Source organism: Stegodyphus dumicola, chromosome 4 (assembly GCF_044657685.1).
Source record: "Stegodyphus dumicola isolate Sdum_Otavi_A_Nest chromosome 4, ASM4465768v1".
Taxonomy (NCBI): Eukaryota; Metazoa; Arthropoda; class Arachnida; order Araneae; family Eresidae; genus Stegodyphus; species Stegodyphus dumicola.
In genome coordinates, this window is record NC_140771.1 from 64,575,046 (window position 1) to 64,599,408 (window position 24,363).

The 24,363-nt window shown below is 35.4% G+C and overlaps 1 protein-coding gene across 1 annotated transcript in view; it reads right to left on the minus strand.

The window, feature by feature from the left end:
• LOC118192483 (adhesion molecule nephrin-like) overlaps positions 1 to 24,363 on the minus strand; it is a 908,686-nt gene that overhangs the window by 186,830 nt on the left and 697,493 nt on the right. The window contains exon 7 of the mRNA XM_085815030.1: positions 11,227 to 11,517. Coding sequence (XP_085671156.1) covers positions 11,227 to 11,517 — 291 coding nt within the window. The remainder of the gene's footprint in view (positions 1 to 11,226; positions 11,518 to 24,363) is intronic.

Below are 24,363 nucleotides of genomic sequence, written 5' to 3' on the forward strand. Positions count from 1 at the left end.
TAAAACGCGTATAAGAGTTAGTTTTCCTTCGAAAGCCCTCCACGAAATCATCTGTTCCCATACTCAGATAGCCCTCGAGTGCGTTGCCTTAATAAGATGAACCAAAAGCTCTGAAGCATGGAGTTTTATAAGGCAAAATTTGATAAAATAATCTTGCTCAAATTCACTGTAGAAGTTTTTAGCCTCATATCGTTCACAATTTTCATTTAGCGTTTTCATTCAGTCTGTTACATGTTGCATACCTACTTGTTTTTATTCACCATAAATAAACTTAAAAGTAATGTTATGTTTATGTTTAAATTTGTCTAACCAACCATTTGTTGCTTTGAAGTTCTGTAGTCTTAGTCTTTCTGAAACAGCGTTTGCATTTTCTTGAAATAATACTCTATTAGAAATATTGATTGCTCTTACAGAGCAAAAGCAAATGAACATTACTGTATAAATTAAGTTTTTCTAAATTTTAGTCTTGGAATGTTCATTGAAATTTACTAACCTATAATATTTTTATTTCTTCTCTACCCTTTAGCAAATGACTTACTCGGTTTTTACTAATTCCAGATTTCTGCTCTAAATCTCTCAAACTAATCTTTTCAGTTTTTGCTATAAGAATTATATTAACTTTTTGTTTTAATAATAATCTTTCCCTCTTTGAGGCTATGATAGAAAACGCATGTAAAGTAACTGTTAAATATAAAACTGCACTTCTTTTAATTAAGACACAATAACACGCCGAACAAATACTAATTCAGAAGTCAAACAGCAAAAATCAGCGTTATATTTTCAAATTTTAACAGTACTAGTTTCGATGGTGAAACTAGTACTGTGAAAATTTGAAAGTACTTTTTTATACATAGTACTTCTAGTACTTTTTTATTGTTCCTTTGTCACAAAACTATGTTTCACTGAGTACAAGCTTGCCTTTGAACTAGTACTGTAAAAATTTGAAAATATAACGCTGATTTTTGTTGTTTGACTTCTGAATTTGCACTTCTTTTGTTCCCCATTCCTAAGAAGAGCTATCAATATTCTGAGATCGCGGTGGATTGGTACTTGGTCCAGTTATATCATACCTTTTCCATTGTTCCCTGTGTTGAACTGCCTTGCAACTTGATGACACTATTCTCTTTCCCCATACTGAGAACTGTAGCAGTAATAACTGGATTTTGAATTCTACGAACGTGAAATATCCTTTTGATTGCACCATAACTTGCTTTTCCCCAATGTACTGTTAAACTTTCTTTACCGAAAAGCAGTTTTTAAAAGAGAGGGATTAACTTTTCCTTTTATTGTTCCTTTGTCACAAAGCTATGTTTCACTGAGTACAAACTTTGAAACCTCAAAAGATTACTAACAAAGAATATTTATACTTAATTTATTTATCTAGCTCTATCTTATTTTTAAAACATTTTTTAGTGTCTCTTAATAAAAGTAAATACATTAAGATAATCTATCAAAACGATGAGGTAAATACATCAAAGGGACTAGGGCCAATTAAACTTTGCTTGAAATAGAGGTTCCATTATAGAAGGCACTACGGTATATATATTGTTGCGTTCTACTTGTTCGTGGATTTAGAGTGATTGATGACAACACTTGATGAAGTATCAAAACACCGTTTATTCGTCAGTGTTACAAAGGACAGTTCCAAAGACGCGTTACAGTCGTCGGAAAATTACGATAAATACTCTGAAACAATCAGCAACATAGCCTTCAGACTATCAAGCTATAACAGTGAAGACACCTTCACGGCAAAGCACTAAAGTACAGCTCCAGACTCGATCGATCGCTCTCGAATTAATCTCTAGACTCAAAACACTACTAATGAACTCAACATACCCTCGATACTACTAGTCCGCGCACAGTCAGGGTATATAATGCTTTTGACCTGCCATCAAGAACAATCTCGGCCACACTAGTAAGGATTCTTTTTAGAATGTTCCCACTCTGTCTGTGGCATATGGCCAAACGTCGCCAAGTCTGACAACCCTGCCTTTCCTTGCCACTTTTTGGAAACCCTAATCCCGCTTTGCGGGGAAGCTATCTTACCGCAGCCGGGCATTTCGTAATACTGCCCCTCCCAAGGACTGCACGTCCCGGGCAGTATAAACCTTGGTCAGATGACAAATTCAGTACAAGCAAAAGGTAACTAAACAAATAAAAGAAATAAAAGAAGTAAATATTTACACTATTTATAAGTTACATTCACAAATTAAAGGCATATCAATTTTAAAATATATAATTAAAGTTCAGAATGAATTTCAGGCTCAGGCTTTTCATTAAGATGAACCCGGGTTAAATACTTTTTCACTGCAGTTCTCAGATGCATTTCTGTTTTGCATATCATAGTTTGAAGATTTAGTCCTTTCAGATTTTTCATCCCCAGGAAGATCTGAAGCAATTTGCTCACCACTCTGTAGTTTATTCGCATCATGTGTACAGTTCATTTCGTTATTTTCAGAAACTGGTACATGTTTATTTTCCTCTATTTCCTGAAAAGCAGTTAAGACTTTTGCATTAGAGCTATGAATAGAATTCGATTCTTTACAAACAGAAGTAACCTGGCTTAGAATCAAGTTTGTGTCTGTACAATTGTATTATGAGACACCCACTTAGCTGCGAAGTATGTGTATTCCCTTGCAATACTGGAAGCTGTACATCAATCCCATCTCTGCATCAGATGAATTTTCATATGTTTCAATACTTGCGAACGCGTGTTTCGTACTTCTCTGCCAATTTCTACCAACTTAAAATTCGCATTTTCACTTTCCTCCATCTCTATTTCAGGCACTTAAGAATCAGAAACTTTATTTCCATGAATTATTTCTTCACCTTTTTCAGACGCTTTACTAACCACTTCTTCTATTTCTTCTTCTTTAAAACAGTATTATCACTTTCTTTCATTTTAACCTCAAATCAGAAATTTCTTTTCCGTCGTTTATTTCTTCATGTTTTCATTCTCTTTCTTCAATCTCGTTAGATGTTTTATCCGTCACTTCTTGATCTTTCTCAGACAGTTCGTTAGCTATTTCCTTCATTTCTTCATTCTTTAATTCTTCAGACTGTCATTTTCACATCCTTTGTCATCTACTGTCATTTTCGCATCTTTTATTTTGACTCCAGTTTTCTCTCTAAATTCCAACATATCGCTTCTAACATCCTTACTATTATCCATCAAAATATTTATTTTCACCCATCTTTTCATTATAATTTTAATTCGTTTTTTAAGATAAAAGACTACTTTTCCACTTCAGAATATTAAAATATTTCTACCTTACCAAAAATTTAATGTATTTTTTAATGAAACGAACGAAATATAGATACACTTTTTTCTTGTAAAAGCAATAAAAAATCCATTGAAAATTCAGAAAACAAACAAAAGTAGTTTAAAAATTTTGATTGATTATTTATCTTTAAATGTTTATTGCTTGTTTAATTAATATAAAATACACATGTTTTTAAAAATGAAATATACTTGTAGACACTGCAGCTTTTTTGTAGCAATTACTTTAATGGATTAATTTAAATTTTTTCTCAATGATTCTTTAAATTGTTTTAATTATTAAGCATTTGTTAGGTTTAGGAGTTTTCATTAGGGTTTTATTTCTCGAGAAATATGATAACTACATGTAAAGTTTGCGGCTTTTTTTCAGTTAGGTGTTTTCTCTAGATAAATCTTAAGGAATTATTTATTAAATTTTCTTTTCTGCATGCTCATGGAGTATAAGTGAGTCTTTCAAATAGCAACTAAAAGAATAACTGCTGTATGTCTTCTGAGGGTACAGCTGATGCTTCATAGTTGTTATTTTGGAAAGCCTACCATACTCTACAGAGGAACACGAACTGAAACATGTTCAGTAATAACTGATGAGCATCTAGAATTAATCGACTAGGTCTCGTGTCTCTTCCCAGTGGCTCTTTAAGTGCGGGAAAATGCAAGAAACTAATACATTATTCCGTGCGTGCTCTTGTTGTGAGTGGGATTATCACTACTAACTAAGAAATGTCTATTTTATAGCTCGCTTCCCGTATAGAGTATAATTGATTTTTTAACGTTTCATACTCATATTGAATAATTTCTACAAGACTTCACCCAGAAGCAACAGAGTGGTAAAATCGATAAACACTGGTAGTTCCGACGCTGGGTTCGAGTTCTTGCGAACGGGCTGGGTGCGTGGATGATTTCGCGGTTTTCTCCATGTTTAACGTGTTTACGATCCAGTTTCCCTTAGAAAGTTATACATGAAGGCATCCCTTCCCTTAGTCAGATAGCCCTGGTGTGCTTTGCCATAATCAACTGAGCCTAATCTTTTACAAGTCTTCTGCGAAAGTTATTTGTATGCTCGATTCAAATAATATTCATTGAAATAAAAGAAAACAAATAACGAGGTTAAAATTGGTTCAAGAAAAAATCGAGAATGGCTAAGTAGTGCGCTACATGCTACGAAAATAAATTACAGAGAAGAGACTTAATTAAGCAGGGTTCGACTAGATTATTTGGATTATGGTAAAACATACCAGGGCTATCTGTCTAAGGGTTTAGGATGTCTTCATGGAGGATGTTTTAAGGGAATCTAACTTATATTCACGTTACACACAGGTAAACTACGAGCCAGTCCGTTCACTAACCTTCGAACTAGGATCGAACTACCGGTGCTAAGCGATCTTATCAGTCAGTTTCTGGTGGACTTTAGATAAGAAGATGAGCGTAACTTCGAATTAACTAGACAAGTATAAATTCTAGACGTTTAAACGATTAAAAAGAAAATATTTAAAACTTAACCAATTATCTCAAAGCACCCCTTTGCAGAAGGAAGTCAATGGTATTAACCTTAGAAGACTCCTATCTTTTTCAAAAATATTATTAAACTATACAAAAAGAGATTGATTCAATTTTTTTTAATATTCTTACAGCAAGTCATGGGAAATTTACGAAAAAATAAACAGCGAAAGGAGCTGAATTGTCTAAAAATACAAGCCTGACCAACAACAACAAATTATAATCAAATATCATTTTGAATAATATGCTTATTAAGAATGGATTGAAATATTTAAATTTCATAAGGGACCCAAGAAGAGAAATCATTTGATTATTGGAATAAGATAAAACATCCCAAAGCTTGTTATGTAGAGAATTTGTCTGATAGCGTTATAAAAACTATGTGAATGATTTTATGATTATGGAAATCTTAATTTTTATTTGATTATGAATTATTTATTTTAAGGCTTTAATTTTGGGGAAAAACGGATGCTTCTGGAAATATTATTTAGTTTAAATGAATATTATTTATTTTCTTTTATTTGCAAATCTTGTACAAACTTTTATTCATTGTGAAAGAAGCAGGGAAAGGGAGGCAATTTTTGCCAAGTCATGATTTCGCGCGCTTTGTCCTTTAGAATGTTCGAGAAAGAATTTTCATTGTTAGTTGACCTTAAGAGAGGAAAGTACGTGACAGAAAGGTCAAAGGTTGCTACTTGTCTTTCAATGTAAGTCATTCAGGTTTTTGGCGATTGAGGGTCCGGTTGTTGGCTAAGTGAAGAAGGGCGCGCATGCGCGATCACCCTTATTTCCGCATTCTGGAGTTGAAAGCGAAAATTTTGCCATAATTAAGGGGGCGTTAAATGAAGCCATAGTGGGAGCCCGCGTTGGTGAAGGAGACGAAGGAAATTCGAGTTGGATTCACTTTTTGACGCACTCACTCTTGGACTCGCTGACTTACTGGTTGGCTGGACTTGTGGATGTTACTCTTGAAAACAGGTTGAAAAAGCGAGAGAGAAGATGTAATTACGATGAAAAATGTTTTCCCGGCGGGGAGCGGCAAATATGCTCCCCGGCCGCGTTTGGTTAAGAGGCGAGACTCACTCACTCTTGGACTCGCTGACTTACTGGTTGGCTGGACTTGTGGATGTTACTCTTGAAAACAGGTTGAAAAAGCGAGAGAGAAGATGTAATTACGATGAAAAATGTTTTATCGGCGGGGAGCGGCAAATATGCTCCCCAGCCGCGTTTTGGTTAAGAGGCGAGACTCTCTCACTTCTTGGACTCTCTTACTTTCGGGCTTGCAGGACTTGTGGACGTTACTCGTGAAGCTTGCTCTTGGGATGAGTAAGAACAGGCGAGCCGTAATTGCCTAGAAAAAACGTTTCTGACCTGAAGCTGAAAACCCTCTTCCTTGCGGCGTGCTGGTAAAGAGGCGAAATTTGAACGAGTTACCTGCGTGTTGACATAGGACTTTCAGGACCAAGCGGATAGCCGTCCTGGGCAGCAGTTCTCCTGTTTCTGTTCTACAGTGGGAATTGGCGCCGACATGTTTAGAACCAGTGTCAAGATGAGCCCGGCCGACATCAACACTTGATAGGATACGAGTCCTCCACTTCAAGATGTCCCCTCAAGATAAGTTTTATTTTTTTTGGTGTGTTTGAACTTTAAGCAAGTTTTTCAAAAACGTCCTTAACAGTAAAAACAACGTCGAATCTAAAAATTAACTCTCAGGCCTTAAATTGTTTCCCTTTCCTTTCTTTTAAATTACCAGACAAACCTGAAGTTTTTTTTATGAATTTAAATGAAAAGACTCTCAGATGAGGTTAAGATTTTTCTTATTGTGATGTAATTGAATAAACTGATATTTAATCTGGAACCTCTTACAGTATGTTTTCTTTATATATTTAATATGTTTTTTCCTATATTTCTTGTATATGTTTTTCTTATGTTTTCGATCCTCTCACGGCGCGGTCCCGGGATGCATTTTTTTCACAACGCAAAAATGCTGTACACGTTTCATTATACGATCACTACCTTTCACGGCAAGTAGTTTCATATTTAACATTTAACATATAGGAATTTCAGATATAACATGGTACCTTGAAGTAAAGCTATTTAACCTTGGTCTCGAAACCTCTCTATATAACAGCTCGAAGAAGAAGGGTATTTTGTGGATATTTTCGTTAGACATGACTAACAGCAGGAACCTTTACATTTAGGCTTTTGTCTTATAATGTATGTTCTCCCAATATTTTGCATGCCTTCGTGGTGTAACGGTAACACACTCGACGCGTATTCGAGAGGTCTAGGTTTGAGTCCCGGCAAGGGCATTGCTCATTTCATATCGCCTGCTTTAAATTAACCTAATGGCTCTATAGCTTTAATTAGATTTCGATACCATTTAAAACTACCAATCAGCTGTCTTATAAACTCAGTAACTAAAGGAAAAAGTACACGTTATCTTAGATCATATATCAAAATTATCAACCATTGTATAATGAATGATATTAAGAAATCTTATTTGATGATTGACGCTATATATAATTTCGTTTATTTCGAATATAAACGTGGAAGATATTTAAAGTTTGAATAAACAGCGATTAAATTCAGTGATTTAATTTCTAGATTTAGCCATTAATTCCAGCCTTAGATGATTAAACAAAGCTTCGTAAACTTGAATGATGCCAACTGTTAATTTATTTTCTCAGTCGATATCTAGAAGACTGAGCTCCGAAGCTTTCCTGAAAGCGATAAAGTTCATTGCATGCTAATTGTATCATATCATGAATAATTTATATAAGCATTGGCCAGCATTTTGAATTGCACAAATGGCAACAAACTGAGGCGTATTGCGGAATGTTTCAGAGGGTTTGAGGTATTAGTGCCGAATATTAGTGTGGACTGCGTCATTCTTCTGTTCTCTTCCTTATTGTTAGTATTCCTCTCTTAACCTAAACCATTCGCGAAGATAGTACCAGCTTAAAGCGTAGGAATATGAGGAAACTTAAGAAACGAGCTTTAGTTTAAGTAAATATTATAACCATGAATTCTTTTTGTGTTTTTAGGAACTTACCTTAAAGCTTTAAGTTTCTCAGAATTCTAAAATGCTTCTTAGATATGCCAAGTATTTTGCAGACGCAATAAACGTGCTAATCGATAGGGATAAAAATTTGTAATCCCCAAAAATACTCATCTGCCTATCGGAATGAATGTTTTCGTAGAGATCATTTTATGAGAAGAGCCGCATTTATATTACGCACGTATGAAAATTTCATGCATCCAACCATTTCAATATCGGGAACTGAAATGAAGGCGAAATACCAAGTTTTTATCGATTTAGCCACTGGTTACTTCTTTTGTAAGACTGTAAGGTACTTCTACCGCCTTCTTTTCATGCCTTCGGGGTGTAATGGTCGACACACGCGGCGCGTATTCGACAGGTCCGAGGTTCGAGTTCATTGCTCAGTTTTCATGTCTCTCAGCATCAAAACTCCTAATGTTTCTACAAGTCTATTTTATTTAAAGTAGAATTAAATATTTCTAACGATTTAAGAGTGAACTTTTCATCTCAGTTGATAAAGAGAGCACTCGGTTAATAAAGAGGAGTCTTGTTCTGGTTAACAAACGCAACGGCGCTTAACAGATTGGTAAGATTTCAAATTAAAGCCTATTGATGTATTTCTCAATCGCTTATATGCTACATATTTTCTTATACATGACTCTATGAACCATTTATATATCAAACTACTTTGATAAAAAGCTGCACTTTAGCTGCTTGAAAGATCTTTGCAAGTGAGATATTTAAAGAAGATACATGAAGTATTCAAAATCTTACAATGCATCGTTTGAAACTAATAATTAAAAAGGAAAACCTTTTAATATATAGGTTTCTCAATGTCCAAATCTAAAATCTTTGGAAATATAAGACCGGTCAATACATTCTGGAAGAACCACAATGAATTGAATGATTGCATTAAAAATTTGAGCTAAATTTCCATTTTATTTTCAGATTTGTTTGATCCTGCAAAAAACAGACAACTCTGCATTGATTATTTATATCTTTAGACGAGGATAATACCATAAAATCGATAAAAAATTGTTTGACATTAAATACAAATATTCGAATCGAATTTTGAAAAATTAGGTTTCCATATAACGCCTTTCCTCGAAGAATCTAAGCACCTAAATTCTCAGTTATAGATGTTTTTGCCTCTGAATAATTATATTAATACGAAATAAAATTCAAAATTTTATTCTGAAAGAAAAGAGAACATAAAGTTTTTTTTTTAAGTATAATTTCCTTTTATTACAGTGCATTTTTCACATCCTTTAAATAGCAGTTCTTTACACTGAATAAAGTTATTTGAAGATTTGTTAAGAAAATATTCTATAACTGCTCTCTATCTTAACTTCTTCATTACTATTAAAACTTAACCCGCAAAGCCCAGATGTGAGTTTTAAGAATAGATAATAGTCACCTGTAAACTCTACATGGATTGCAGAAGGAATTCAAATTTCTTTACTTCTGTTTTGACAACGACATCTGTACAGATTGGAGCTTTATCATGGAGGAGAAAAATTCCTAGGAGCAACATTCCGTGCGTGCCTTTTTTTAAATTTCACAGAGCAATTCATGCAAAAGAAAACTAGTAATATATTTCCTATTTCCGATTCTTTCTTTTAAATGAAGTCTATCGTAAGGATTCCATGCCATTTCCAAACGTTCATTTCAGTTTGCTCTAATTTCTGCAATTTTGGTTTCCTTGACAGCAGATCCTGCAGTTTACTCTACTCATTCTCTCTTTGATGAGTTATAATTATATAGAACTTGGTTGACTTAAAATGTTCTCTAATTTGGATTTTACAGCTGCAGTAGCTGATGTCGAGGCTCCTGTCTTGCAGATATCTTGTTTATACGAAATATTCATACAGAATGTGCAAAACAATTGTTTCAGAGAAATAATTGCTTCCACTTTGGCCTTTTAACCTACTGCCATCAAAACTTTCTTCCCTATCGAGAACAATAATTTCTTAATCAATCCTTCCAATGTTCGATATCAATGAGGAACATCTGCAATAAAGTCTCTTCCCATACAAATTTACTTTCCTGCTCTTTTACTATAGAGTATGGCATTATCATAAAAATCATCTAAATTTCGCCTTATTCCATTAGAATTTAAGATTAAAAAACTTTAACTATAATATATATAACTTTAAATAATTTAGATAAACTTGTGAAACACTTTATTCAAACAACTCTCACAAAAGAATTAAAATGGCTATAGTAATGACGCTTTCAAATTTACTTTATCAAAGTTGCCCCAATATATGTATAAGAAAACGTGTCAAACGAGTTTCAAATGGAAGCCTGGAAGCACTAAATGTATTCAGACAGACATGCTCTTAGCTAGGGATGGGGTAGAAATAATAATAAAAAAGAAGGCTGTTCAAGATGAGATAGAGCGATGTCTTATGTAGAACAGGTTACATGATAATCGGTGAAAGAAATCTCTTTGGCGCCGCTGTGAAATTTTAATGCAACATACTATAAAAATGCGAGAACTGGCTTAATTGTTTTATCTTTCTTATTTTAAATGAGACTAAAGAGCCTTTTTTTAAAGATAACTTCAAGATAGGATAAATTGTATGAAGTCTGATTTCAGAATTTCAACATATTAGACGTAGAAGGATAACATCTCCAAATACTGGTAAATTATATTAGATATTAGGAATAAACTTCATTTAGAAATTTATATTTCAATTTATCCGATGGTGTGAAGACTTTAGCTGTGATTAGTTTGAATGCTGTGCATCGATCTGTGCAATATATCAGTAATGAATTTCTTATTCCTAAATAACTAACTCCAAATCGAATTTTGCAAACATTGATTCAAAATGCACTCTACTTCCATTTAGAAGAGCTACTTAGAAAATTCCTAGCTGTGAGATCTACTGTCCCTGCTCTCACAGTTCTTTCTAAGGTGCTCATGGACATGGACTCATAGACATGGACACGCATATATATATTTTGATTCTTTCTTTTGTCGTTAGACACATTAGTATACACTGATAGTAATAAAACATCATATTGCTTTACTGCTAAAAGGCTGCATGTAGCTTAAGATGGGTTAATAACAGAGGGGCAACAATTCTTCTATCATATGATTGACGCACTGGTGTCTTAGTCTGCTGGAGATTTTACGAACTGTAAAGGCAGTGATGAATATGGTACTGCAATACCAGCTGCTGTAAACGTATGAAGTTGTGAAAAATACGCAGCTAGAGTGTCTTTATAAAATGCACAGACCTTAAGAATAAATCACCTCATACACAGATATTTTTCTGATTTTGAGGTAGAAGAGCTTTTCAAAAATTCGTTGAATGATGAATATCATGTTAAAAAAGGATGCATAGTAAAATATAAGTAGCTTACATTAAAAATAAATTAATTAGTTATAAATACTTACGGCTGATATTTAACACTAGCTCTTGACTAATACCTCTACCTTCTTCGTTAATAGCATAACATTTATAGCGTCCTCTATTACGACGAGTCAATCGTTTGAAGACTAGAGTATTGCCACTGACCACATCAATTCGAGACTCGTTATGGGACAAGGGCAGGTCATTGAAGAGCCATCCCACTTTTAGCAGAGGTGGATTTGCATCTGTGTCGCATATTAATCTTACAAAATCGTCTTCTTTTGGTTGGCGATCTGCTTCCTCCTTTATCAAACGGAGAGACACTTGAGGTACATCTATAAGAGAAAGAAAACCACTGTTTAGTTTTTAAACTTTAAAATGTTTCACCAAACGCTTGTAATTAAAAATGCTAACTAGGAGAATGCAGAAGGTACTGCAAGAAGAGGCTACATTAAATTCAGAAGTTACGAAAAGCCATTTAGAAGTTAAAGCCATTATGAGATTTTTTACTACGCATTAAAGGTTTTGAAAGAATAAGCATCTGCTCCAATCAATAACAATAAGCTAACTCTTATTCCTTCCTTTCCTGCAGTCAGTTACAAAATTGAGTATATTTTAAAGAAATTCCTTAATGGCTCAATTCCTAATATGAATTCTTGGCAAATGTGTACGATTCCTTGTCACTGCTGCTTAAGATAGGCTGGATAAACAAAATAAAATTTCACTTTAGAAGACCTGAGTCTTGTTTGAACAAAGGAAGCAAACAAATCTGCTGTTGACCAGCATTGTTGGAATTCAAATTATAAACTTAGTATTGCTCATACCAAAATCATCCAAAAACATGTTTAGGTAGTTAAAGAGGTGTCCTTGTGCCTTTCCATATCCATAAAAATCTTTTTACCTTAGTCAATGACCTGAATTTTAATTCAATTTTCCTACCTATTTTCACGCAGATAATTTCTGATTCCATTTTTAATTTCTAGAGGGAACCGGTTTCCATTTTTAGCTTCATAATTCCCCCCTTCGTTACTAAGGACATGATTAGCTCGCATGTGCTCGAAAATCTTTCAATCTTTCCATCGGTCTGAGATACTTCTCTTTTATTTAATTGTAACTGAAAAAAGCAATAGCGTTTGAAGGTTTTTGTTGTATCCCCCCCTAAAAAACATTTGCTGAGAAAAAAGCTTTTATTGACGTATGAAAAGAAGCTTTTATTTTTTATTAGGAATAAACTTCATTTAGAAATTTATATTTCAATTTATCCGATGGTGTGAAGACTTTAGCTGTGATTAGTTTGAATGCTGTGCATCGATCTTTGCAATAAATCAGTAACGAATTTCTTATTCCTAAATAACTAACTCCAAATCGAATTTTGCAAAAATTGATTCAAAATGCACTCTACTTCCATTTAGAAGAGCTACTTAGAAAATTCCTAGCTGTGAGATCTATCATCCCTGCTCTCACAGTTTTTTCTAAGGTGCTCATGGACATGGACTCATAGACATGTCCATGAGCCGATTAGCTTAAAAAGGTTTTTATTGATTCTAAGAAAAGGATTACCTATTGACTCTAAGAAACCAATTAGCTTGTTGATTCTAAGAAGCCAACAGGTTTCTTAAAGTCATGGTTCAACTTACACTCCTAGATTAAAAAATATTGAGCCGCCCAACAGGTATACTGATTAGCGTCACTGACTGCCGTGACGTAGGGCCCGGGTTCGAATCCTGGAGAAGGCATGGGTGTTTGTAAATGTATAGTGTCGGTGCAGCATGGCGGCGCTCTAGATATGCGGCGAGCAGAAAGACCTCTCGTGTGGTTTGGTGGAAGGGGTGAGGAGTGGGAGACCCTCAGACACGTCTTCCCGGGGTGCTCTCCATCAAAATAATGGGCGAAACTGAGCTAAATCACACTGTTATTTGAAAAGTGCTCATCTGTAAAGTGCATGGTTGACCTGGCTTTTAAATTTCAAGAATCTCGAAGGCTAACTAGTTAGATGAATACAGGGACACCAGCGACATCACGTCACCATCCGTCATCAGAAAGGATCATCGCATGGCACACCGATCCCTGTTTAGAAGACCCCACCCAGAAAACTGCGGATATTTTTTCAGGGTCGACACGAAATAAAGCTGCTTATCCCGATCGCACAACTTCAACATCGGCTGATCGACGAAGAAATCAGGAAAAAACGGCAATATTACCTACCTGGCAGGACATTTAGATTTACATTTCTGGGACAAAACACTATATCGCTTTCTGAGACTCATTCCATATACGAAAGGCGTCTTACACCGGAAGTTGGAGACGGATCATGGAAAGGAATTCCGATGACAGCAGATACTTCCAAGATCCGGGATCCCGGACGTCCTCAAAGAATTACACAGAAGTCTACTTAATAAAATAATGAAGACTGCAAGTATTATGATAACGCTTCTGCTGGAGTAATACCAGGGCTGACATGCAAAGTGGTGCCAAACTTGCGGTGCCTGTGCGACTCGGAGAGGACCTGAGAAACGCAGCCGAGGGAATCTACAATGTAGGAATCTTACAATGTAGGAATGCCTTTCGGAACGTATCTCCTTTGACATCCTGGGATCTCTGCCACGAAATGCGAATGGCGATAAATACATCCTCGTTGTCACTGATTATTTCACCAAGTGGCCTATCCTATTCGTGATCAAGAGGCAATCACGGTAGCAGAGGTAATGATACAGCTCTGGATGTCCAGGTTCGGAATGCCTCTTAAGTTACACTCCGATCAAGGAAGAAATTTAATCTCGGCTGTTGTTAGAGAACTCTGTAAGTTACTCGGCATCGACAAAATCCAAACAACACCTTTACATCCCCAGTCACACGACATGGTAGAGAGGTTTAGTAGAACCATCCTTAATAACCTCTCGCTGGTGGTTTCCAAAAACCAACAGAACTGAGATAAGAATTTATCCCTGCTTTTACTGGCCTATTGCAGTGCGGTCCACGAGACTACCAGATATATATCATAGCACATTCTCTTCGGTAGTGACCTTCATCTGCCTTGTTATCTCTTGTTTAGTCACCTTCCGGATGCGCTTTCTTAGCCTGATGAGTATATATAAGTTCACCAGGCGCGATTTGAAGTGATGCACAGTTCTGCACAAGAGAGTGAACGTGAAGACTGAGAAAATGAAGACCCGATACGACACGAGAGCATCAGGCCATCGAGTCAACGCAGAAGACGAAATGTGGTTGTGGAATCTGATTAGACGAAGAAGATTCTTCTAAACGACAATCACCTTGAGATAGTCATTACACAGTCCTAAACAGGCTGAACGACGGTAAAGTTCGGATCCATAAGTAATCGAATTCTAAGCCTAAAGTCGTTCATTACGACAGACTAGCCCCTTACTAAGGTCATATTTCGCAGTCCCTGTAGCGTATATAATGCAAATAGAATACTAAAAAAATGGATGGCCATATTTGTGTATACGTTTTTTAATATATGCATTTATTTGTTGGTTTAGTATTTGATTTGTTTTATCTCATTTATTGCAGTTATTGCTTAATTATTTCATGGATTTGCCTTAGTTGTAAATTTGGCTTCCTGTCTAGGGATTGTACTGCTCGGGACGTACAGTCCTTGGGAAGAGGATGATAATACAAATTTTATACTATATGGATAATTAAGGTGAAATTACATGTGGAATTGTTGTGTTCTTCTATAGAATGTAACATGAAAACGTATATGCGGAAAAAATAAGAATACAGAGAGTCTATTTAACATTGATTAAATGAGTATCTCGCTAAATTGGTGTGATATCATCAAGTTAGTAACGGTTTTGAAGACTAATTTTTGTCGTAATATTCGATGAAAAATTGCCAAACATGGCGACAATTTAACGACATTTTGATAAAGTCCTTGTATAACCGTAATAGGTATTACAATTACGTAACTGTAATTGATTTTAGATGCTGTGTAACAGTATTCGGCCTGCTTTCTAGTAATTTTGAAAAGCAGAAGGTACTAGAAAGATCTAAGTGACCGGATGAAAAACTATATGAGACCGGAGAAGACATCTGCCGTTAGTTGGTTTTGTGTTTCTTGTTGCGAGTTGTTAGCTTAGCGTGAAACGGAGTCCTGAGATATATCTGGGTTACCTTCGTGCTTTAGATGCGCTTTGCATTGCGTCATGTTTAACATTTTTAGCAGTTTGAAGTGTACTTCGTTGTATTTTAAAGAGTTGTACGACTATTTTTGTGGACTGTTCCAGATCTCTGAAGTATTTCATTTGATAAAGTAAATTTTTTCCTCTTCATTGGAGCTGTGTGCATTCAATATGTTTTTCTAACCTGCACGCAAGCAACAATACTTATTTTTCAAAGTTCACCAACATGCATGTCATATGAAAGAATAATGGTATAACTTTTCGTAAGTTAATTATGAATCACTACTATTTTACTCCTTTATGAGTGCAAGTAATTCTAATGTTTTTAGTCTATTATTTACAATTAATATTCAAATGTTATTCGGGATTCAGCGTATTTAAAAAAATGTGTATAATTTGTTAAATCCATTGCTAAATACTGGGGAACAGTTTGCAAAACTGCTTCTGTTGAATTCGAATTTGGAGGTGCTTTAGAGTTAAATAGGCATGACGATTTCAAGACTGTAGTTAGTTTCCTTCTATCACGTCAAGTTTTTCTCTTTCACGTCAAGTTTTCTCCTTCTATCACGTCAAGTTTTTCATTCACCTTATGTGAATGTGACCGCTTTCCAGAGCCCCGAGTATGGAATATAGAAAGTACTATAGAAAGCTCTGCTACTGGCTGACACAAACTCACTGATTAGCGCCGGGTGACGCCGTAGGAGACCAACGATTGGTGCATACTTGTCTAAATTAGATCACTTACGTCTGAGATACTGTTGTACTCAGACGTTGTGAATCGCTCTGGTATAGTGAAGCGCAATCCGATGTGGAGTCTGAGTCCATCCTTATATAAAAGATTAACAGTGTTAATTTTTATTTATACATGAACTGAAATCTTTCCTTATGTCTCCCTCTGCAGGATAACATAGTAAGTGTTTAAAGAGTCCCGATGCATTTTTATATGTATAACAATTTTACGATCCTATTGAAAGGATAAGCATTAGTACATTTCTTAGGCGAGCCTATTTTGACTATTTTAAAGTGAAAACTGGTGATATATATAAATCATGGACCCTCATAATGTGTGCAAGCAGTGTGTCGAGACTTTACCGACGTGGATGAAGGGAACATTTTCTAAATTTCCATTTGGTAAACTTATGATTTCTTAGAGCCCAATGATCACGCAAGTGATTGTTACTTTGGTATAGTGAAAACTTCAAGATAAAACAAGGAAAACAAATGTAAAATAGAGTGAACTAGTTTACCATCAGCTAAATGCCTAGTGCCTCACTGAGCTGAGCTCCCAGTGCCAGTTTGCAAAGGATTGCCCTCTTCAGACGATTCTGATAAATATGAGATTGACCGCAATGACGATGATTTTGAAACTGAAGGATGATACCATTTTACAAGAGATTTGACTAGTATGAGTGGAATAATTTGGCACGAGATTTGGGACTAATCTAAAAAGCTTTAGAGCCATTAGCATCAAGACTGCATGAGAAAAAACGTGCTTGAAAAAGGAGCTAAGGTATCCCACTTTAGATCAAGAGAAAATGCATTTCTGTAATACTTCCGACGTGATGATGGATTTATGTTCTGCCATAACGTTAGGGTTTAATGGAAGAGTTAGGAATTTCAGTCTATAAATCAACTCGATGGCGATTATTCATCGGTATCTCAAAGCGGATCTTGAAGTGAACACAAAGGAAATTTACTTTCTTCACAAAGGAAATTTATTTCGTGTAGTCCCAATATGTCATTTAGTTTGTTTGTGTGTGGAATATGAAGACCTTGAGAGAGTCATTGATATATTGCAATATCACTTGAGCTAATGGATTATCTGTGTTTACCTTAAAATAGGCTGCTTTCTCCTTGGCCATCAACGCGGATATACCACGTATCCCTGCTTATTGTGCATGTGGGACAGGAGAACTCGTGAGAGGCATTGGGTGCGGTGGAATTGCACGACGCCTATCTGATTTGAAACCTGGTAATTCAAACATTCTACACCAACCTCTTGTCGTCAGAAAGAACATCATCTCTGCATTCACATGGGGCAACTTGTTACAGCTTTGCCAATTGAAGGAGACTACTTCAAGTATCTCATTTCGCCATTTGCTAACATAGAATAAAATCTTTGTTTGTGGACATATGGTAAGTGTTTCCTTTATTTTTCTTTATACGCATATTTTATATGATTTTTGGACCAAACAGGGCGTATCTTGCAACTTAAGAAGTTGAGGTGGTAGACGAAAACTGAAATTGTTTTTGGCTTCAGAGGTCAAACTTTCGCCAAAACAAGTGACATATCTAAGGCAATGAAACTGATGTTCCCCAGTGAAACTATTGAATTAAAATATCTTAAAACTTGTAAGTGCGATAAAGAGGTAAAGATGTAAAGGTAAACTCTCCTGATCCTCGATCGTTAGAAGCTCTCAAATTCATTTTTCTGCTTTAATCCCTAGCAATCGAATTAGTGAATTTTAACTCAGCTAGCAGTTCAGGACAACAGACGTACTAAATGTTCAGTGCTTATTGAGGCTATTAGGGATGCAGGTATACAATAAGCATTTCGCACAGTGGACAACAACGATTTGAGAAATGCTATGGCTAATGTCATTTAAGTGGAGACTTCTTAGAACGCCTACAGAAGAGATGTTCGTTCTATAAAAGCGCCAACAGTGCAGATGACTCCCTGCTGAAAACTGTGGTGGAGGTAACGAGGAGTCCATATACATGAAAATACACAAAGTGCCCCCAAAGGGACAGTAATAACAGCAAAACGAAGGGGTGAAAAGGTGAAGTTATATGTATGGAACGAGTGCGGTGCGCCTCTAGTTCAGAAAAACAAAAATATTCTGAAAGGGGAGCAGGGATATTAATGAGGGGGCATTTTTTGAGGGCAGAGGTTGTCATATATAAGAAGTGCTTCCTTCCAGCGTTCTTAAAAGGAATTCGTAATAAGTTTCTAAGGACAATTTCTTGCTCCAATATGATATTTTTATGATAACATGCTAAGAATATTAAGAATACTGTGTAAATTGTGGCAACATTCTTTCTTTACCTAGAAGTCTAGAAGCAGCAATTTCAACTGAAATTCCGTAATTGAATATGAGATTTGTTGGTTATTTGATCAAAGCATACAAGGGTTATCTGCCTAAGGGAAGGGATGCATTTCCGGGCGACCATTATAAGGTAAACTGGCTCGTATCCACGTTACACATGGGGAAAACCACGAAAATCAACTATGTAGCCAACCGTTCGCCTGGGTTCAAACTTAATAAGATATGCCAGTACTCACTCAGCAGAATCTTAGTCACAGGTGAGGTTCCAATGAGTGTAAAACGATGGATCAGATAGTGAAACCTCGAATTAAGGCTTCAACGTTTTCTTAGAAATTTAACAATTGAGCCATTTCGATAAGTTAAACAAAGTTTGAGTGATATCAGTTTAAAACACTAGCACTAAGAAGACTTTCATTTTGAAGACATTCGTTAACGGTTTTATTTGTTAATAATTCTGTAACATTAGATTTAAAATTTCTTTCCAGGTCTCATTTTCAGAGAAACCATTCTGGTTATAAGAAAATTTCCAATCTTGCCAAAGTATTTCTTAGTGTGCTAAATAATTATTTATAGTTCTATACTTAATTTTCATATGTAATGTCATTGAAAATACATTGAGATTTCGAATTCTATCAATACTTCTTATTACTTTAATTGGTTCTATTTAAAATACTTCTCCATCAGTTTCATTGCAAAAACTATTCAAACCCATTCAGAGATTCAGTATGAAAACGGCTTCTTAGTTTAGTTTCCAAAATTTCTTTACAATCAGTTTAGTCCATCGGATCAAAACTCTTGACAATCTTTGCCCTCTTCCACTTAAAAATGAGACAGAGGTATAAATTCACATTTGGTGCTCAAGGAGATGACATCTGAACTTTAAACTTTTTTCCACTTCTTGAAACCTTATTTTAAGAATTCTAAGAGTTTGCCTTGTAAAAAACATGAAGAAATATCCGAATTAAACGAATATATATATATATATATTCAAATTTCATTTTATTTCTGTTTCACATAACTAATCTTCATGGAGTTTTGAATCTGCATTAAAACTAATTCGGTCGTATTAAACGTTAACATAATGATTCTTAACTTTTTATACGACAGAAATTTATTATTTTTTATTACATACGGTGACTTTGCTTTTAAGAAAAGAAATAAATTTATGTCAGATGACAGTTCTTTTTTTTTTTCAGAAAAGAAGAGCATAAAATTTCAGCTACGGTGAAACATTTTCCTCATTAGTTTTACTTTGTGGATTGCTTAAGGCGAATTTCTTTTGAATTTGAAACCTTTCGTACATTGAGTACAGCTGATAGTTGTTTCTGAAGGATGCATCTTGCATAATGCAAAACGTTTTTTTTTCAACTTCTTTAGTTTCTAAGGCTTTATTCCTTTATTTTTTATTTTTTAAGTTGCATCTGAGTGGATATGTAGCCCTGGACAAAACTCTTTCTTGAAACGAACTGTAAATCACAGTTTCTTTAATTTTAGAGCTTGAAAATTATATCAACGAAAAATTTCTTTCGTGTGCTATCTTGTCAGAAGATTCACGTAATGAATATTATCTGAATTACAAATAAAGGAAAATTAAAAATTAAAAAACGAGACATTAATAGATAGATTTTCACTTGATTTTACTAAAACATCGAAAGAAACTCTAAATTGTACTAAACACAACTAAGAACTAAATATTAAGTTCGAAGAATTAAATGTTAATAACAGGCGAGCACAATCGGTGTAGTATGAACAAATTTGCAGGACTATAATTTTGAAGGCTATGGAAAACACCCATTTTCAACTAAGGGAGTGAAAAATGATGATGGTATTTATGCGCGTCATTTGTATTATTTTGTATTATCGTAACTGTCATTATCATAAGGCGGATAAAGTCATTAGTTTCGTTCACGTGTGTCGAACAGGTTCTAATCTGTCCAATCAAGGAAGTAAATTTATGCATGCTATATACATGTTATATGTCTAAAATCTTGAACTTGTGTGAATCAGTGTGATTAGACTTTTTTTTGAAGACTTAGCATCTTTTAGACTTCAGCATCTTGGTGTAAAGTTGAAAGGTTAGAATATTTAGATAAAATCTTTATATTTGTTTCCGAGACAGAGCAAGTTCTCACTCTCTAGGAATGAAGTTCAATTCCTACCAGTCGTGAATGTCAAGTGACAGAGTGAATTATCCCCAAAGTACTCTTTGTGAGTGTTTTCTTATAAGTGATCAAATACGCACAACCTTGAGATACCGAGCTAATCAGTACGAAACTTAAGTTCGGAGGTAATACATATATATCCTCCATTATCTATCTTTGCTGCTGGTTCAAAAAAATTATCTATTTCTATGCAACCAAAATCATTCAAAATTCATCTTCTGCAGAAGAATTACATTCTGGAGGCATTTTGCATTCACGAACATCTCTTAATGCCATCGACCCCTATTCTAATCCCTTTTTATCATCATCTTTTCGTTAAACTTTTTACTTACTTTTTATTCCCTTATCGTTCAACAGATGGCGCCAATGGCTTCGTTATATATCAGTTAGGGAATTCACGACCTTATATTGTTGGTCTCATTTAAATACGCATTTCTTATCATCTTCACTCCGATAGTTGCTGAAGAAAATCCTAATCAATGCTCAAAATCCCTTTGATCTTCGAATTTCTTACGTTGAATCGATTCGTACTGCTTGTTTATACTTTCTCTAAATTTTAAAACACTAAATTACGTAGAAATATTCCAAGCATTCCTTTTTTTTACTTCCTCGTTAAAGTAAAGGAAGTATTGTTATTGCAAAAAATTTCGACTGCTCCCGAATCCCAGAGAGCGAATTTTTTTGCTTGATCTCTGCACACACGAATAGAATAAATGAGTTGTTTTTTCCGAAAACGGATTATAAAATGGATTTAACGTGAAATCATTAGGGATTTTTTTCGTGAAGTTTGGTCGTATGTTATGTACGAACGTATTTAGCATAACTCAAAAACGATTACCGTAGAACGTTCAAATTTTGATCGGTAGAAGAAAACGTATTTATCTTCCTCTCTCTCTGCATATACATGTGATATTTGTAGTAGATCGGCATTGGAAATGATGAAGTTTAGCAATCTGGTCACGTCAGAGTCCGGGTGTGGTCGTTACAAAGTAGAAGACAGCCGGATTGAAAACACAGAAGAATTTCAATTTTTTTAAAAGTCCATATCTTTATTCAATTCAAATGGCAAAACATTATTCTTTCAGATTTTCCCAAAACTACATATCCAATAAGGATTTAAATTAAGATAAGGTTAAACTTAAGCTTTCGACGTCATAACTATTCTAATAAAGGGAAGGAGAAGCGACAGAGCAGCTCAAAGTCTTATGACAGCGATGGCAGGGAGCAGTCTGATGAAAAATGGCGCGAACACTTCAATAGTAGCGATTACGTAACGTGCCAGAATGTTCTCGAAAGTACTGGTCTAGGGGAAACATCCTGAAATTGCGGAAAGTTAAAAAGAGGTTGCATGTTCGCGTAGCGCAAAGCCAACGTATTTTTTATATTTTACACATATATATCCAACCTTTGCCCGGGTTAAATATCCTTTTCCGCCCTTTAATTTCGCAATCGTTGGTCATAGTCATATATTTCCAGTTACAGAAGTATTTCAAATGAAGAAAATATTCATGTCTAATATAAAGAAAATTAATTTTCGACAAATGACGAAATCTAAATTTTAATACGGTTTTTATACTTATATTTGGGAAAGTTTTATACTTAGTATGATAAAATAAAATTAAAATAAGTCTAATGATAGGCTAACTACTACTGACTACTGCGCAGCAGATACTTAACTTCAAAATTTGCAATATATGACTTCAATTTCAACTTGCCTTGAGAGATTAGTTAATTAAGTTAGAATAATTTGAGGAATTAAGTTTAAATGACGTGTAAAAATGAAATGATTTTATAGGAAAAATAAAACTGATATATTTTGCCATGAACAGAGATTTGAACCATGTGCTTACGGCATTTGCCAGTTGTAGAAGAGATTTTGCAATAATTTCTGCAAGAATATACCATTTTCCCGTAAAATTGCTGGAGCAATTGCTTTTAATTTATCTTTAAAACCGTTTCCATAAAATTTCTATAATGAACGTGAAACAAAAGAAACATATTTTTAGGTAGGTTTATTGACAGATTTTCGGGACAAAATAATGTGCATAATAGTAACAATATACTACAGTATGTACTAATATAATAAATAATTTTTTGCGATTATAAGTCTTTGCGCGCTTCGCCTGTAAAAATTCGCCGAACTGTGCGAGAGTGGTTGCACTAATATGTAAGTACCCAATAATACCAAACGGTAATTGCTGATGTAGTATTAATTTATTATAATTTTAATACTGCAAAAAATTTTATTGCTGCTTGTAATAATAAATATTAATAAATACAATAGAGGGAATCCGTAACACAGGGCAATCAAGATAAGTGTAATAGATCTATGATCTCAAAACTACATAGACATCTTAAATATCTAAAATTATTTTTTTAACAATATTTGCGTAAGTTTTAAAAACGAAATCAGCCTGATTTAAATAAGTATAATATACACTCTTTTGCAAAAAGAATCGGAGCACCAAGAAAGACTTGCGCGATTGTGACGACATTTGGTATGCAAAAACATCTTGATCGAACATGCAAATAACCAAAGTTTCAAGGCAAATGACCAGGAATTGCAATCATAGCGCGCAATTCTAGTGCACAATTCGCAAAGTATAAAACCAGTAACATAGGCGGAAAATTTATCTTTTTTTTGTTACTGCCATTGTAATTCCGTAAAGAAGCAACTAAAGATGCCATTACGACGACGTCGAAGAACTAACAGACAACTAAACGACTTCGAAGACGGTCGCATTGTAGGGTTTCGTCAAGCTGGATAGTCGTACCGAGCAATAGAGCGCCACCTGCAACGTACAGACATTGCTATGGGAATATGTTGGCAGCAATGGTTGTTACATGGAAATTGCTGACGAAATGAAGGCTCTGGAAGGCCAAGGAAACCAAATGCAAGGCAAGACAGGATGATTGTTCGCCAGGCCCGAACCGTCCCAACGGTATCATTGTCGACTATTCAAAGCACTACAGCCATGTCTATACCTCCCGTGGTACCGTCCACCATCTCACGGCGCTTGTCTGAGGCGGGGTTACGCTCACAGAGGCCTTTAAGACAATTAGCTTTTACCCCACAACATCAGCGGAGTCGTCTGGAGTGATGTCGCAGCCTATTATCCTGGCTGCCATCAGACTGGCATCGTATAGTGTTCAGCGATGAATCCCGCTTCACTCTTGAAGCAGATAACCACGGTGTTCGTGTCTCGAGAGGACGGGGCCAGCGGTCCCAATCAGCCTTTGTTTTACAATGGCATACATCCATAACTCCTAGTGTGATGGTGTGGGGCGCTATTTCTTATGATAGCAAGTCATCTTTAGTCATCTTCCGTTCATCTTAAATAGCTCAACGATATGCTGATCCCATCCTGCTGCCGGTTGCATTACCCTTCATGACACGTCATCCTGAGGCCATTTTTCAACAAGATAATGCCAGGTCACATACCGCTCTCATATCTCTGGACTGTCTCCGTGCGGTTGATACTCTTCCTTGGCCAACAAAGTCACCAGACCTTTCACCAATTGAGTATTGTAGGCCGCCAGATTCCGGCACCACAAAATATCGCAGATCTAGAGCAACAACTGATGAATGCCTGGCAGAATGTGTCGCAGGATGACATTAAAATTTTCTACCACTTCTTGCCTCGACGAATTCAAGCATGCATTGACGAAAGGGCGGCTCGACCAACTACTAATTTGAACACTCATTGAGGGATTGTGAGCCGTGAACAGGTACTACGGCCTTGATTTTTTAATCATTTTATTATCTGTGTATGAGCTATACACATATTTGATTTCATCAAAAACAACCACTTCCTTCACGGTCCTTCGAG